Genomic DNA, 17,846 nt, shown 5'->3' with positions numbered 1-17,846 from the left:
GTTATAACATTAAAAGATTAGGCCTTTTTTGTTGGACGATATATATTGTCTTAGACGATAAACGTTAATATTGTCATTTTAAGACCTTTTTGTGTCCCACAGTGTCTCAGTGTTCAGAGTCAAATCTGTGTATTTAGAAAGTCCATTGCATTCTCCCCCACAAGCAAAACACAATCCAGTTAAATCCAGTTAAATCAAGGCAAACACTACAAAAATAGTTTTACCACTGATCTTCTCAAACCAACAACTCAGGAAAGTAAACAGAAAGAGACTTGTCCGTGTCACTGCTCTATGTACATGGCAATTATATATCGTCGATGGTATATATAGTGGTTCAGAATACATGGGGCTGTGGTCTGGGGTTGTGATGGGATTATTGACCTATGGTTGGTGTGACTCTCTGATAGGTCGGCTGTTTCTACAGTAATCAGAGGTCGGCAAAAATAGATCATGGTCATGTCCATATATATCGAACAATATGTGATTATGGTGACAGGCCAAGATCTGATCCGAAGTGGTCAGCGTAAGACGAGGTCTGAACGCACTCGTACCACATTCAAAGGGGGTCAGGGACGTATGTGACCACATTCTGTTCACTGTGTGCACACAACTACATTTAGCCACTGATGAAGGACCACCTACTCAGCTGACAACCGACTACAGTCTCACAATGTTTCGTCTTTTTAAGCTTCTCTGTGTTCAGACATTGATTTGTTTATGGCGGCCTTATAGAGACTGATCTCCACAGAATGACTGAAACTTTTATCTCAAATGGGTAAAATTGTTCTGCAACTCAATGGTTCTTTCCACCCCTCCCCACTTCACTCCCTCTCTTTCTCGCTCGCCCAGACACACGCACACAAACATTGTCAACGGGCACATCGGCAAACTCAGGGCTGTGTAAAAGCAACATGGTTTGGTCTTTGAAAGCACAAACGATTGTTGGCAAATACAGCGGTAAAGTTAGAGCCAATCACAAGTGGTCACAGGAGAAACTTTCGGGACAAATTTTGCCACCAGGTGTAAAGATAGGAATTAAGCGCTGCCCACTCTTAGGTAGGATGTTAATACCAGGTCTGAACAGGGCCTTAGATCAGAGGTGGGTTTTTCAGGTGGATGTCTCAGAGTGTTTCTGACAGCAGTGTTCGCTTCCTCCCGCAGGTTTGAACATCAGCTTGTCATCTTTATTTTATGTTTGTGTGTGTGTTTGTGTTTGTTTCAGGTATGAGTGCCCGTGGCTCGAGAGCCCAGAGCCTGGACATCTCGCCCCTCTCCCTGATCCTCGCCCTCGCAATATCAACATTAAGGTCGACGTCATGACACAACGACCGATTCTGCTATTTTTCAACATCCAATCTTGATATTTTTTTTTTTTCTTTAATCTGTGAAAGTTGCCAGTTTTTGTTTCCTCTCTTTTCTGGAGGTGCCACCATACTACAGTATTTTGCAGTGTTTGCGGGTATGAAGCAGCACACGAGCTGAGTGTGCTGTCAGATACTTTATTAACAGTCAATGCTTGAGCTTTGTTTTTTTTTTACATAGGTCTGTTTTTATATTTTTGCTGGTTGGGAACAATGCTCCATTTCATCTCTTTCTTTCCCCTTTTTAACTCTAGAATGATACGATGCCTTACTTCCATTCATGTGCCAAAGTAGTTTCAGCCTTGTTGTTGTTGCTAAGATTGCTACATGCTTTTTCTCAAAAGTTAAGTCCTCACGGTTTCTTATTAATGGAGGTCTCAGTGTCAGAGGGCCATGATGAGAAGTTGTGTTTTGTATTTTTCAATATTTTCAGATTTCTTCTCTGAATCTGATTTGGTGAGAAGGAACATGTTCATTCACTTGGTCCGTGCCTTCGGAGGTTCTTGTAACGGCGTCACTTGTAATCACTAGTCAGTGATACTTTGGATCGTACTTCATCCATCTTACCGTGTGCCATTAACAGTTGGTTGATAAAACTGGGCCCACGGTGCCGGTGTTATTCATTTGCCTTTTATCATTTGATTGTGGTAATCTGAATGTACCATGAGGTTTTAAAGCAACACTGTGTAACTTTTACTGAGCATGAGCGCCCTCTGCAGACACACGAGGTGAATTATTCTGTTGTGCTCGATTTCTCAAGCAATTCAAGTGATTTTGCGAGAAAAAACAAAGCCTATAAAAGAAAGCACTAAAAGACAACTCATTGGTGAATATAACCCATGATCCCCGGCTTCCTGAACCAGAAGAGCTGCCACTGTAACAAGCACACCAAACCAAGTCACAGAACCATCTGACTGACTCGGAGCTGCTACTTTAAAGTACAAAGTTGCCTAGTGTTGCTTTAACACCTGAGATCTATTGTCGTGTTACTTGGATTGGACTCGAGATTATTTTCCCATTACAGGTGTACAGCAGCCAGTGTGTGTCCTTCAACACCAGTGCTCAAACAATCAGTCAATCAACCAAACAAATCAATAATCAACAGCAATCGTTGAAGTCATTGATCAAGGAGACATTCTGTGATTCCAGTCGCTCTAACATGAACAGCTGCTGCTTTTCTTTTGTTTTAAACCTAAATTATAAACCCGGCTAGGTGATCGTCCCATTATGGAAAAAATATTTCGAGAGAATCCAACTTATACCACCAAACAAACTGCTATATGTCATCATAATATCAACCATTTCATTAGTTGGACAAGGTTTCCATCTCACTTTTATTTCCGTTGATAGTCAAAGTTACAGACTTAACTGATCATTTAGAGCTGAAGTGAAACAAAATGAGAATTCATATGATAATCATATAATATCAGGCTATAGTTCAAATCCTGATTATTTCTACAGTATTATTCATATTATATTATTTCTACTATTACATTATTTCTAAAATTGGGTAACATGACAGGATCAATACCAAGTTTACATTCCCACTCTGCAGATTATCTTAGCATAGCACAAAGACTGGAGGCAGGGGGAAACCGCTAGCCGGGCTTTGTCCAGCATTAAAAAACACACCTACCAGCACATGCTGAACAGCTCGTCAAATGGTCTGCACCATAGTTAATGCAGAGACATGAGAGTAGTATTGATTTTCTCGATTTCATTTCAGCAAGAAAGCAAAGAAGCACATTTCCTCCAAAATGTTGAAGTGTTGTTTTAAAGTCCTTTCGCTGAACAATCTCAAATCATGGAGCAGGACAGTTAAAATACAAGAATAGAGAAAAGTAGGTGGATGTGTAAGGTCATTCTTGGTTTATGGAGCAGTAGTTTGACCAATTAATGTTAAGATCCACTCATGAGCTTTTTCCAGAGCTTTGAACATCACAATGAAAATCAAAACAAAAAGTGGATTTTAGTCATAATTATTTTGTCCACCAGGGAACCGAAAATCCCCTTCAATTTAAACAAAGTGCACGAAATTCCACACGCTCATAGATATACGTCTGCCTGATATAATTCATCATAATGATTTATTCCCTGGGAAAACAATGAAAATATCCCAAAACACCCAAACTCACAAAGTGATAAAAAATATATGTGATAACATTGGATTATTTCTTGGTCCATGTCCATTTCTTCCACCAAGTTTCATGAAAATCTGTCCAGTGTTTTTTTGCTTAATCCTGCTGAAGAAACACACACACAAATGGACAGGGTGTGAAAACATAACCTCCTTGGCAGAGGTAATAATCAGCTGCGTCAGAATAATGATACACATTCTTCACTGTGTTCTGACATCTGAGAGACTCAACCATGAATAGGAAATACGACTGTCTAATTCATCAATAATGAAAGTCGTCATTATGTTCGGGCTAAGACTGCGTCCATCTGGGCAGCCCACAGCTAGTGCCAGTCCCCGCGCATCATCCGCCATCACAGTGGAGACGAGAGGTCCGTAGTGCCGCCGAACGTGCCAGTCTGACGAATGAAATCGAGCCACCAGCTTAGCCGTTACTTGGCAAAATGTATGGTCAGCTGTGTTTTAATATGTGGTTCTGTTCCCTGTTGTCAGTTGTGCTGCCGCTTTTTTCAAAATGTCATATGTGTTGTCATTGTTCATTTTCTGTGTTTCAGTGTAACGTCCGCTGCTCAGGTATTCAGACCTGCTTCTCCCTGCGCTTCAGTCGCTCTGAACCGGCAGGAGCAGACAGGATCAGAAATCTGTCACAAGGGTCCATTTAACTGTCTGACGTGACGAATGGAAGGCCTGATGTGTGCCATGATTCAGCAGACCTTACAACAGATTAATAAATTAGAGCGGGCCTGAGGGGCTTCTATGGGAAAGGGCATAGGAGTAATGGTAGTAATGACGCCCACACAAGACTAATATATCAGGATTTAGGGAGGGCTAAATCAGGACAGTCCCGTCAAGATGAAACCAGGAGGATTCGCGTGTGTGTGTGTATGTGCGCGTGCGTGTGTGTTATTACCTTACCCCACAGTGTCATGGACAAGTGTTTTCAAGAAGGACATTCAGCTCAAAAATTAAACGCGCCATTCAAACTAATTTTTTGTACTTAACTACGGTTCAGGGCTCTGAGCCACTGAAGCGATGCAGACATTAAAATCCAGTAATGCGAGGTCAAATGGGAAGTAGAGAAGAGAAAAAAAAGGTTGAAGCCTGAAGGGGGGGGGGGGGGGGATGAATTGTCTGCTTTTCTATCAAATTACAGAGGATTGCCAGTGCAAAGGAAGAAGTAGGGCAAAAAAGCTCCAGAATCCAAGGCCAGGTCGGGTTCACCTTGCAAGATAAACTTTGTATTTAGTATGAAAACAAAGGGTTTTCTTTCTTTGCCTTTCTGAACGTAGTCTTTGAATCCTAATCCTGACATTTTGGGTTTGTTGTGGCTTCATGTGTGGTTATTCTGTGCCCATCCTCACAGAATGTCTTTGTTATTCTGACAGAGCTTTACACAGGAAACTTTCCGGCTGATTTATTGATTTATTGAAAAAAGATACACTGTTGACGATGGTGTCTTTTTTGGAAGCATTGCCAACCTCTTTGTTTTGTATCGTATCAGTACTGTGAGATGTTTAGATTTTAACTTTCATCTTCTCTGTTGTTGTTTTTTATGTTTGCTATGGTTGCTGATCGTTTTTATTTCCTATTTTCCTCCCAAAATTCTGCACAAAGGTCAAGTGTTGCTTTAAAATACCAGTTAATTCAGACGGACACAGAGATGTGAGATCCGTCATCATACAGTTTACCCCCCCCCCCCCCCAAAACAAACATGTGTCCTTCTTCCGATTGTAATTCTCAGTCAAACCCAGATTCCGACAGAGAACAAAAAACATGAGAAAAGAGTCACATTTCCTCTGAGCTGCTTCCACACACAGCCTTTTGGTGCAGTGACGCAAACGCTACCTGTTACAAGGTAGTGGGTCCGTGCACAGTCGTTTTATACCAACACAATTTTACAAATTTTCTTGCTACTTTCAGAGAAAAATGCAGAAATTAATCTGAAAATAATCAAATAAAAAAAAGTTACACACAATTTGTTATACCTTAAAGATTGATAAAAAAAATGACTCATTCCAGCTCTGGGTGACAACGCTTGGCCTTTCTGTTGTGACTCCTCTGTATTTCGACGTCCAGGTGATCTCCGTGAGATCGTGGCATAAACCGTTTTCACATTGAAACGAGGTCAGCTGATCTTGATATGCTGAAGCTGTGCATGTATGGTATCGTTTGGTGCATCTGTGTTTTCTAAATGAGGGAGTTAATAAAAGCAATTCACTGAGGATTTTCGTCTTGTTTTATTTTTTTTTTATTTTTTTTTTTAAAGAATGTGTGGCACAGTGTCATTTTCAGCATCAGCAGTTTTAGTGTCTTCTTCTGCTGGGAGAATTTGAGCAGTGCCTTGGGGCACCATCAAAGCTATAAAATACATAATGTTATGAAAAAGCATATAAATGAGAGTAACTGACAGCAGTAATGTCATAGTCAGTGCATAAAGAGCTCATTCACAATGGATTTAGCTGCGTATTCTAAATATTTTATCATGTTATATAGAGGGAAATGTTTTAATGACTAACATGCACAATACAGAAAGAATACACTACCCTTGCAAAATAAGACTGATTAATTTCTTTGGCTAATTGGGGCATGGCTATCTGCTGAACCTGAATAACATGGGAGGGTTACTGTGAAATATCGATTAAGCCAGTGTTGCAGAAATGCTTTTAAGATAATAAGAGGAAGAGGAGATCAATAGGGAGGGGAAGTGAAGAAAAGAGTGGTTTCTCCCTGCACACCACAGATCATCCGTAATGAGTTGCTGTGTCAATACTTAGGCAATGGCTCTTCACATGCTATTGACCACTGGATCACGACAGCAGCCCACTTCTCTCCCCATCACATGCACACCAACGGGAGTGTGACTATAGTAAACCCCCAGTGGCACATCCATGGCTGTAAACTGTAAAAAGGAATGGGTTCAGACATGATTTAGATAGATCTTAATACTGAGGCATAAACTAAGGCATGACTGGTGCAGATTTCCCATCCCCTCAATGCAGTGCAAATACTGTAGCTCTGTTGATGCAGATTGCAAGTGTCAACACTGCCCCCTCATGGTGCTAGGTTCCTATTGCAACTCTTCGGTCAGGCGGGATGGGTGAGGCACCTCCGGGGGGAGATCAGGCTGTGTCTGCAATGAATGAGCGCACTGATGAACAGAGCTTCAGGACCTGCAGAAGTCATGAAGCTAATTAAAACACACTAAAGCTGCAATGTTCCTGATACCTAGAATTTTGAATTTTTATGGATGTTTTCAACCACAATATCACACATTTTACTTGATCTAAAGCTCCAGTGTGTAAAGTTTAAGTGAAAGGGATCTATTGGCACAAATTGGATTTAAAATAATCCTAGAGATGTTTTTTTTATGTGTGTTTCATATAAAATGCACAGATTCCTTAGCCCAGAATGGGCCCTCTATATATTTACACCTGGAGCCGTTCCTCTCTATTGAGGCTGCCATGTTTTTCACAGAATTCAAGACTGGACAAACTAAACACCTTTTGAGTTATAAGACAACTGCACGCTACCACATGTTTGGAAGGGGAGGGTGAGGTGAGGGGTCTTCAACCGCAAAATGCAACTTCCCCACTAGATGTCACTAAATTCTACACACTGAACCTTTAAACGTTTCCAAACAACACAAATAACACAATCCACCCTTTTGCGATGCGTCCCCCCGGCCAGTGTGTGGCGCTGTCTCCCCCGCAGCGTCCTCCTCGAGCAGCGTAGGAGAAAGCAGTGAGCACGGCGGCTGCTTCCTGTCGCTCACATGTACACACTTATCACCAGATTAAAATAATGGCTTCTTCAAAGAGTAACGACTCCGAGAAGAGCGGCCTTCAAGACAGCAATGCAGAGAACAACGACGAGGAAAAGGAGGAGCTGTGTCCCGGGTTTAAAGACGTCGACGCCTTCGTGAAAGTGGGTGAACGCAGTGACGTTTGTAGCTCGTGCTAACAGGCGGTGTAGCAACGTGGAGAGGACGAGCTGTGTTCGAGTGGCACACGAGTTTATTTTGCTTATTGAGTTCGTGAAGAATCGTCAGTGTCTCGTGCTTAATGTTTATCTCATGTTGGACGAGAGTAAATTTGCAGATTCGACTCATTTGTGTGTTCGTTATTACGTCTACAAAAATAGTCCCGTTTAAATATCTCGTCCAACTCAAAGCTAGCTAACTTAGCCAGCTACAGGGGACGTCATTAAATATAGAAAATTAAATAAATTAATGTGAGAAGCTCTATGGCTTCTTTCATGTAAAGTCAATCATTGACAACTTGAAGTCTTGAAGTCCTCTCCCAAAAAGAACATTATCGACATGGACAGTTGCAAAGATGTTATTCTAAATGATCATTCTCATTCCTGGGGGGGAATGTTATTCTCATTAATCCAAGCACATGGAAGCGAAACTAGATTTAATCTATCACATTGTGTTAATCTTATGCTTCACAGTATGTTTAGGTTGTCTGTTTTCTTTCTTACAGCTGCAGCTCTTCTGTATTTGTAATAAAATACCTTGATTTATGCCATATGGTTTGCACATTAGGAAATCGTTCAGTTAAAACTATATAAACGAAGCTTTCATCAGCAGATTTGATCTTTGTACAAGATTCAAATAATAGTTTCTTATTGTTTTGAAAAACTCCAACATGGCATTGGACTAAAAAGCTGAAAAAAATTGAACAAGTGTTACATTTCCATGCGTCCCTGTTTCTTGAATTTCTCTACTTGTACTCACTCAATCATAATAAAACTTTTAACGAATGACTGACTAACTGCTCGTCCTCTCTCTCCTCTGCAGTATGGATTGGGTGCTGTACTATCGGCCACCAAAGCCTCTGCGGGCTTGCCTCAAGCTGGAGATGAATATGATTTCTACCGGAGCTTCCCGGGCTTCCAGGAGTTCTGTGAGAGTCAAGGAGATAAGCTCCTGCACTGGTGAGTGTGTTGCTGCTTCCTTTGAGTCTAGGTTCAGTAAGACTTCCATCTGTCTGCCAGTATTTTGCTGGAACATGAACCCATTGAACTGATGTGTTCATGTGTAACTCTTTCATCATTATTTTTTGGCATCCAGCTTATTTGGTCTTGAGACTTGTCTCTCCTTTTGACAATTAACTAAAGATTGATCAACCCAATTTGTGCAATAGTACATCAATAGATTTCATACTGCAGCAACACTCTTGTGTTTCACAAGTGGTCAGATTTACGTTCATCTGTTCACACCCGGCATTAACATGCATCCTGAATGTGTCTCCTGTGACCACTTCTACTCGGATCTCGCTTCCCCACTTTACATGCGTACACATATCAAGTCCATGAAGAAGTGGACTCAGGGGGCTGAGGAAATTAATGTGCATAGCTTTACAATAAAACAAGATTTAATTCATTTGTAAAAAAAAAAAAAAAAAAAATCAATGTTATGTGGTCCATGTTAATCCATTTTAGGTGTGCTCATACTTGTCCTTAGAGCTTTCCACTTGTGATTGTATCACTCAAGATGTATGTTAATACCAGGTCAGAAGAGAGCCTTAGACGTGCAGAAGTGTTGATGTCATGATGAATCTAATTATTTTATTGTGAAAGATCAAATGCCAATTCTCTTCACGTGTCCCTGTTTTAGCATGAGTCAGATAATGCGGCACCATGGCTGCAGATCTCACATTAGAGACCAGAGTAAGCTGACCGGGCTGGAGGAGAGATTTGACTTGGTTGTGGACTCAAATGACGTCATCCTCGAAAGAGCGGTAGGACCCAGAGTTCCTGTGTTTTACAAGTTTCTGAATGGAAAGGTCTCGGCCAACCGACTAACGTCTTGTATCTGATCTCCAGGGGATTCTTCTTGATGAAGCTGATGGGCTGAATAGGAGCCAGCAGCCTGTCATGCCTGCAGGGTTTCAGCCTCCTAAAATTGTTGTTTCCAGCTGGAATCGCAAGGTTGGCTAATTAACCTTTTTGCTCTTGTACTGCACATCCCAGTCTCTGTTTTGGGCTGCGTTCAAGCTGAAATATTGTGTGCCAGCTCTGGTTCTTATTATTTTTTGGGGGCACATTTCATGCATTTTCATACTGGTGCTACACACTTTTTGGTAAACCTTGTTTTTTATTGTTCAGGGTTCAGGCTCTAGCAGTCGTTCCGAGACATTCCGACTGCTCCACGCCAAGAATGTTGCGAGGCCGCAGCTGAAATTCAAGGAAAAAGTAGATAACAGCAACACGCCATTTATTCCCAAGATCTTCATCAAGCCCAACGCATTAAAGCCTCTTCCTTCTTGTAAGACGCGCTTCTCACTCATCGTTTTCCCATCTGTTGTTGTTTTTAAATCATTACTCTTAACTCTTTAACATTTATAACCTATTTTGGTTCTTTACCTTCCAATGGTAGATTTTACCAACAAACAAATCCAAAAAGAGAGACCTGAGGATGTTGATGTCCCAGCTGCCCTTGCGGATTTCATTCACCAGCAAAGAACTCAGAAACATGTTGAAGACATGTAAGAATTAATTAAAACATTTAGTCTTTTCCCATTTGTCATCGTTGTCCATCTAAATGATAGTTTGTCATCAATGCAGGTTCGCACACCCATACCAGTATGAATTGGATCATCTTACAACTCCAGAGAGCCTCCTGACTAAGCCAGAACCACAGGCAAGTTATCGTAATCCTTTAATATGATCCTCTCATTGTTGATTAGGCCTCGATCTAATCTGTTATCTCTGGATTGTTTTTAGATGTACAAACCAATCGCCGAGACCAAGTGCTCCTTCATTGACACCCTGGAGGATCTGGTGGCACTGAATGAGAAGCTGTGCAAATTGTCTGAATTTGCCGTTGACCTTGAGGTACAAGGATTATGTTTGTGACATAATTGTATATGAAGCGTTAAAGAAAAAAAATATTGTTAGACCTATAATGTTTTAAACATTTTGTTTCAGAGATTTATCGATATGGTAACTTTTGGGGCTCTTGTTAGGGTCGCTGCAAACCTGTTCTCTCCTGTTCTTTTGTATAACCACATGGATTGTGGACACATTTAGTTTACACTGTTTTCTGTTGCAGCACCATTCCTACAGGAGTTTCCTCGGCATCACCTCTCTGATGCAGATCTCCACCAGGGATGAGGATTTCATCGTCGACACTTTGGAGCTCCGCAGCGAGATGTACATCCTGAACGAAGCGTTCACTGACCCGTCTATTGTCAAGGTAATTGAAGCGTTCCCTATCGTTTCTGTACACTGTTCCATAACTTTAACACCCTAAAGAGAATAAGAGAGTACATGGGTCCATAGATTTGTTTTCAAAATGTGTCACTGTTTGATCTGTGAGGCTGTTTTCAATTGATATTTGTTTTCTGTTGCTTTTGTTGTTCAACCATGGTTTATCTCAGTTTATGCCAACATTTCTGTTATGAGTGAACAATTCATTAAAAACTGTGGACATGGAAACTCTGCCAAACCAACTTTACAACAAAATGCAGAGAGTAACTTTTTGACTTTAAGTCACTTTTGAAAATCCAATACATCTCGCAGAGCTACCGCCAGATTCAACTTTTACCTTATGTGCATACAGTAGTTGTGCACACAAGTAATTTCACAATGCAATAGACGGTTATGAGAGAAATGTCTTGTGCATACCTCTGGGTTTAACTTAAATCATGACTAAATTGTTAAACTGGGGATATTTTAAGTCTTGTCTCCTGACCACTTGTTCACCTCGTCTAGCTTTGTCATCTCATTCCCAAATATCAGCATTGAAAATGGCCTCATAGGAATATATGTTTTAGGAACATGTATCTGAAGATGCTCAGACGACCTTATGAGCGGTTCGATCTCCAGCTCTCTCCCATTGATATTATATAGAAAACCTGGGGAAGAAACTCTTTAATCTTGGAGCCCGTTAGTCTGAATTTCTTTGAGGCGTCTCCGAGCCCCATTGCCTTGAGAGGTGTTTAAGGTTGGCGTGTGTCTTGTGGAGCGTGGGAGGCACCATGAGTCACACACTGTAGGACACCTGTTAAAAAAAAAGCGGTATGTGGGTTGGAGCTACACAAAGATCCTGTGAAAAATAGCGGATTGGAAAATTGTCACATGATGTCCCCAGTTTTTTTTCCTGCTTAAATGTTTTCTGTAGTGAACAATGTAATATAAATACAGGTGTATCATTTTTTTCTTTTTTTTTTTAGAAGTTAGTTCCGTGTCACATACATTTCTCTTGAATGGGCTTTGTTTCTTGGTCTCAGGTGTTTCATGGGTCCGACTCGGACATGGACTGGCTCCAGAGAGACTTCGGCGTGTATGTTGTCAACCTTTTCGACACCCATCAGGCCAGCCGGGCTTTAAACATGGCCAGACATTCCCTCGACCACCTGCTCAAACACTTCTGCAATGTGGACTCAGACAAACGCTACCAGCTGGCCGACTGGAGGATACGGTATGGACCTGACCAAGTCATTAGATGCTTAATCTTATAATTTTGGTTTTGTTTCTGTGACCTAGAGTTCTTTCTTCTTTTTTTTAATGAGAAACAAGAACGTGATATATCTGTTTTACGCTTTCTTTTTTTTTGTCCCATAACTCGTAGCCCCTTGCCAGATGAGATGTTTCAGTACGCCCGGGCAGACACACACTACCTCCTTTACATCTATGATTGTGTGAGGGCGCAGCTCTTGGACTTTAACCACGGGCAGCCTGGCCTGTTGCAGAGTGTCTGGAACAAGAGCAAGGACATTTCCCTGAAGGTTTGCACAACCCTCACTTCGTACACCCACCATGATCAGATTGACACTTCAAAATCCGCCTCTGTACTCATTACTCTACCACCGATCAAATAGTTGCACCGTTTCTTTATTACTCTCATATTTTTTAATTCCCACACCAGAATCTCCAACATTTTCTGACATTTGTCATGGTTTCTGTGCCCCCCCTCTTCCACACAGAGATATTTGAAACCTATATACACAGAGGAGTCATATTTGGAGCTGCAGAGGAAGCAGAAAAAGTCGTTTAACACCCAGCAGCTCACTGCCTTCAGACTGCTGTTTGCCTGGAGGAACAAGCTGGCCAGGCAGGAAGATGAAAGCACCGGGTAGGCTGTTTGGAAATGGATGGACTTGCTGCTCTGGAAATCTGCTTGAGCTGTTATCAATTTGTAGTTTGTTTCCAGACAGATTTTGCAACCATCTTAGTTTTATCCCAGTTTATAGATTCCGCTCATAAAATTTTTCAAACTGCTGTTATTTGTGTGTTAAGATATGTCCTGCCCACCCACATGATGATCAAGATAGCTGAAGAGATGCCCAGGTAAGTTATACAAATTATTGTGTTGGTTCTTCTCACCTCAATGTGGGTGAATTTTGTATTTTTATTGAGAACCTACAGCACAGTATTTTGTATTTTGTCTACTCAGGGAGCCCCAGGGCATCATTGCCTGCTGTAACCCTGTCCCCCCAGTGGTGAGGCAGCAGGTCAATGAGCTCCACTTGTTAGTGCAGCAAGCACGAGAAATGCCCCTCCTTAAGGTGAGAACTCTTATCAGCCGTGGTTTTATAATGTGTCTTATCGTTTATGTAACTTTGGTGTTTTTGCTGTCAACTTACTTGTGAATTCAGGTATCTAACAATTCAATTTTTTTTTACACCCTACACAGGCTGAGATTGCTGCTCAAAAGACTAAGGGGCTCACAACCATAAAAAAGGTTCGTTAAGAACTGATTAAGATTGAATCTTTTTAATTTGCATTTCATTTGTTGCAAAAGCAATCACAATATTAAATTATTTGTGATCTTGTCTAAATCTCCAGCCAGAGGTGACATTGTTTGGACCCCACGATACCTCCAGGGTCTCAGAAAGCGACCTCCCTCAGTTCTCTCCCAATGGTGAGCACAATGTGTGTGCATGTTGTGCCTTTTCCAGGTTGTTTTGATATTATAGCCAATTAGGCCTAAACATTCATATTTCTTTTCAGAACTGCCTGTTAAAAAGGGAATGCTCTTCTCAGAAGATGAGCACCAAATGGATGATGATGATGATGATCAGAGAACATGTGGTCTCACGGCATCAGCTAAAATCACGCTGTTTGAGGTAGAGATCATCTTCTAACTCACTCACCTTAAGCTCATTGCTGTGTGCGTAACCCTGGAGACTAATGAGTGGACTGTGCTTCCTTTTCAAGGAGCCTGAGACAAAGAAAGACCAAGAGTCTCTTTCTGCTCCTCACATGAAAGCCAGGCGCATCATTGAATCTTTTGAAAACCCTTTCAGAATGGTAAGAGATGACCAGTGAATAATCTTCAGTATTATTTGTATTTTTAATCAGACATGCAGTATTCATTTATCTTCTTTGGGATTTCAGTATTTACCCACCAGTGATGTGCACATCAGCAAGAATGCCAAGTTTGACCCTTCTTCAAAAATATTTGAGGTAATCGAAAGATCCAGACTTATCCGTCTTTTACTGCTTTACTACATGTTTAGATGTTTATAGCTGTATCATTTCACATATCCAGATTAGTAAAAGATGGAAGCTGCAGAGTATGGAAGAGCAACAGAAGGAGTTGGAGGCCAAGAAGAAAGCCAAGCAAGAAGTAAAGGAACATGCAAAGAAAGCGAACGGTAATGTGGTCTAATCTTCTCCAAATGTAAACGTTGTTATTTAATGCTCCTCACTGAATTCAATGTTTATTTCCACAGAGGAAAGAAACAAGGAGAAACAAAGCTACCAGGAGTCTCTAGCGAACGTCATCACCATTCGCCAACAAGCAGCGGTGAGTCATTTTGCTCTTGCGTCCACAGATTAACATAGGCTTAGCTGTCAACTCCACTGTTGATGTCCCTTTGGCGTAAAGTACAAATCCATGAAAAACACCAGTTGCATTCACCCGATAGCCCGGCACAGCATATTAAAGATTGGTCATTAATAGTCAGTTTAACCCTCTGCAATGCCCCCCATTTTCTTAAGACCTGGCTGATATTTCTGCGCATAAGTATAGTGACTCACAAGCCAGTGAAACACTGCTGCCTTCCTGCGGCATTGGTATGGTACTGGCTTTTCAATATGTATATCTTTCCCATGATGTGTCTGGGGAAGAGAAACGCACAGCGTGGGACTGGCACATAAGAGACACGTCTTCCTCTTCTTTCCTCCCCAGGGATCAACAATAGCTGCTTTTTGGCCCAAACCCCCCTTCTTGTTATCTCGCTCTCTCTGGGGAATTACTTGGCATCCTTCTGCTTGGTTACTCATCTGTGCTCTTGCGACCATATGGTGTCTTCTGTCTTTTTTAAATGCTCAGTTATATAAAACTCACCGTAAAGAGCGTGGTCATGACCATTTGATTCTTGTTTTTATCTCCTTTCTGGTGACACCCCCTCCCCTCAGCCCTTCACTGTCAGCCTTAAGCCCTCGAGAGCTAGTACAAACAGTAATGGTATGCACCACAGTAACCCATTGTGTGATTGGCTTAAGTGAAAAGTTTGTTCAAGGATGCTCCCTGCAGAAACGGCTCCTTCAAATATGCCCTTTGGCAGGCATCATAGTCATAAGTGTTGGCAGTAGCACTTGAAAGTAGCACTCGTCAACCTGCCAACTGTAGCCAAATATTGGCTGTACTGGCACACTGTCAGTTTCAGTCGGCACTTAGGCACTGAAGTTTCCTCGCTTTATTTTAGTTTGAAAGAAAGTTTCATGGTTTAACTGCATTGATTTTATGATGCATATTAATAAAGGTGTGTGCTGTGATCAGGGCCCAGCATCTGATATGAATAACATCATTTCTAATGTGTTTTGAAACTCCTGAATAAGGATGATAAACAATGGAGTTTGAAAAAAACAGGTTTTGGCAGTTTTGTAATCAAAGCAGTCATGACCTGAGATTGTCACACATCTTTTACTGTGATTGTAGTTATATAATGTGAAGCCGTATGCATCCTTGTGAATAGGCTTTCTTCATGGTTTCTATAACAGACTGTATCGGTTAAAGCAACAGACAAAGGCAAAATCCCTCACCAGCCTCTGCTATAAACAGAAGACCAAATTTGTATCTGTTATGTTGGTTTAAAGGGTGGTCAGATTAGGAGAAATCACCCATTTGTCAAAAGTTGCAGACACTTGATGATAGTGTCCATGTCTAGCTGACCCAATGAATAGCATTTCATTTTTATCAGAATTTAATCAGCAGGGAATTTCCAGACATCTAGCTTTTAGGAGCAGACAAGCAGACCTCTAATTTCCTAATTTGGGCGAAGTCGCCTGCCTAATAGGCACATACAGCTGGATATCATCAGTCTAGCAGTGAAAGTTAATTCCATGACTGCAAATAATTTGTGGCTTTATCTTAAGCCGCACATCAGCCACCTTGCATGTGTTAACTCCTTTTAATGTTGCAGAGATTGTACTTTCAGTCGCACATCAGCCACCTTGCATGTGTTAACTCCTTTTAATGTTGCAGAGATTGTACTTTCAGTCTCTTCTTGGAATATGGATTATAAATCCCTACCGTGAATGTCTCATGACACCACACAGTGTGGTCTATAGGATGCAAGTTACTGTTGAGGTGTATAAAGCAAAGTGAAACTCAATATTGGAGATGGCAGCAGAAGTAACATTTTAGACTGTTTCAGCACTAATGGGTCAATGCAATGTGGATCAGAGGTCACTGCCCAATATACTTTCTTCAGGAGAGGCCCTTATAAGAGATTAATGACTGAGAGAAAAAAATACTTTAGATCTGCTAAGCACAGGAAAACAAAATGTTTGGAAATTTATGTTAGTTGTTGTCAGTCTCTTCATAATTCACTTAAACTTTATGTTCTTTTGTTCAATTTTAATGTGTAGCATAAATGCTTCATCTTTTAAAATATCAAAGTATCTTAACAGAGCTTTGATAACTTGTACAGCAAAACTGCTCACAAATACTGCTTGTCCATTGCAGGGAACAGTAAACGCCATTCATTATACTGTATGTACTGTTAAGAATATAATGTTGTTGATCAATTTCATTAGGAATCTGTAAAAAGTGGTGGAAAGAAAAGGGAGAGGGTTGCCAGTTTGGTTGGAGAGTCGACTCCCAGACCGACCAAGAAACAGATGAAATCTGCAGAGAAGTCGGAGAAGCCCGAGAAGTCGGAGAAGTCAGAAAAGCCGGAGAAGCCAGAAAAGTCTCCCCAAGATGTCTTCACACCCTTCGACTACACTCAGTCAGACCTCAAAGTCTTTGCCAGTATGTATCTTTGACTTTGTCATCACATTAAACAAGTTACTAATTGCTGCACATTCCCGTACAGTTGCTGTAACATTAAATTCACTTTGTTTTACAGACCCCAAATCAAAGGACAACACACAGTTTGATCCAAACCGGCAAAGCCATGATAACAAGAAAAAGGTATAGACAAAGATTTTTTTTTTTTATACTTTTCATTGAAAACATTTGATTAGTGATTGATGAACTGAAATCTTTCAATCAACAGAGAGGCCCCAAGGGACAAAAATCCAATTTTGCAGCTGGAAACAGAAGTTTGTCGTACCTGACTGGGAGATCTGACAGGTAAACATAGAACATACAGTCCACTGTTCTGTTCCTCTGCACATTCAACCATCCCAGTACGTTACCCATTCTGTGTTTTTACTCTCCACAGGGGATTCCGGCATAACTGGCCCAAAAGATAAGACTGTTGTTAATTTTCAGTTTTTTGTTTTATTTTTTCATCTCGAGGAACCGATGACCCCCCCCCACCTTGCCTTCCTGCAAATGAATTTCAGTATTTCAATATATAATGAATTTGTATTGTTTTTCCATCTTTGGAATAGTGTATCCTGTAAATATGTGGAAACACAGGACTCTTTATTAAAGATGGTTTTAGAGGATAAAGTTCCTCGTCTTCAGTTTTTTTTAACTAAACAAAACAGTTTGATGAAATGTATTGTTTCATTTTGTGGATAGCAAAGTATTTTAACAACCGTTGTCAATGATATTAAGGCAATAGTTGTCAATATAATTGTCTGTCTGAAAAGCATGACATGACACATGAGCAACACACCCCTGTGTGAAGGCTAAGTGATACAATCCTGCTCCTTCACCCTCACTCTTCTGGAAAGGCTTCTCACACACACACAAAATAATTTTGTAACCTTCCCGCAGGGACTTGGTATTCAGTCAGTGTTGTGCCACAGGTTAGTCTGGGCCAAATCTGATTTAAAACCCAAAGATGAAAGAACACCATTGTCTTAAAGACCATTGTACACTGTCACGTTACGATTTGCCTTGAGCAAAGTGATAACATCCATCCCTAAGAAACAGCCAGCAGGCTTCGGGCATGTGAGACTTTTGATTGTGTACATTTGGGAAGTGCCTGAAA

The 17,846-nt window shown here is 41.0% G+C and overlaps 2 protein-coding genes across 2 annotated transcripts in view; both read left to right on the top strand.

The window, feature by feature from the left end:
* The window catches only part of LOC128443064 (contactin-3), a 38,099-nt gene extending 32,379 nt beyond the window's left edge, over window positions 1-5,720 (top strand). The window contains exon 22 of the mRNA XM_053425770.1: window positions 1,223-5,720. Within this exon, the coding sequence (XP_053281745.1) occupies window positions 1,223-1,320 (98 nt within the window). The 3' untranslated portion in view covers window positions 1,321-5,720. The remainder of the gene's footprint in view (window positions 1-1,222) is intronic.
* Window positions 5,721-7,218: 1,498 nt separating this feature from the next.
* On the top strand, window positions 7,219-17,359 carry exosc10 (exosome component 10). Its single transcript, XM_053425342.1, has 25 exons — window positions 7,219-7,422; window positions 8,300-8,436; window positions 9,119-9,242; window positions 9,328-9,432; window positions 9,610-9,769; window positions 9,881-9,989; window positions 10,069-10,144; window positions 10,228-10,338; window positions 10,556-10,699; window positions 11,736-11,926; window positions 12,077-12,233; window positions 12,432-12,580; window positions 12,745-12,795; window positions 12,902-13,013; window positions 13,142-13,189; window positions 13,294-13,369; window positions 13,459-13,574; window positions 13,666-13,758; window positions 13,846-13,914; window positions 14,000-14,105; window positions 14,184-14,257; window positions 16,495-16,711; window positions 16,809-16,873; window positions 16,959-17,035; window positions 17,127-17,359. The coding sequence occupies exons 1-25, from the start codon at window positions 7,300-7,302 to the stop codon at window positions 17,155-17,157; spliced, it is 2,721 nt and encodes a 906-aa protein (XP_053281317.1). The 5' UTR covers window positions 7,219-7,299; the 3' UTR covers window positions 17,158-17,359.
* Window positions 17,360-17,846: the final 487 nt, after the last annotated feature.

This window comes from Pleuronectes platessa, chromosome 6, assembly GCF_947347685.1.
Source record: "Pleuronectes platessa chromosome 6, fPlePla1.1, whole genome shotgun sequence".
NCBI lineage: Eukaryota > Metazoa > Chordata > Actinopteri > Pleuronectiformes > Pleuronectidae > Pleuronectes > Pleuronectes platessa.
This window is presented reverse-complemented; position numbering and strand designations above follow the sequence as displayed.

Excerpts from the sequence above, each read along its gene's own strand:
- exosc10 (XM_053425342.1), top strand. The coding sequence starts at position 7,300 with ATGGCTTCTTCAAAGAGTAACGACTCCGAGAAGAGCGGCCTTCAAGAC. Across the intron at positions 9,243-9,327 it reads ACGTCATCCTCGAAAGAGCG|GGGATTCTTCTTGATGAAGC; the intron begins GTAGGACCCAGA and ends TCTGATCTCCAG. Across the intron at positions 9,770-9,880 it reads ATTAAAGCCTCTTCCTTCTT|ATTTTACCAACAAACAAATC; the intron begins GTAAGACGCGCT and ends TTCCAATGGTAG.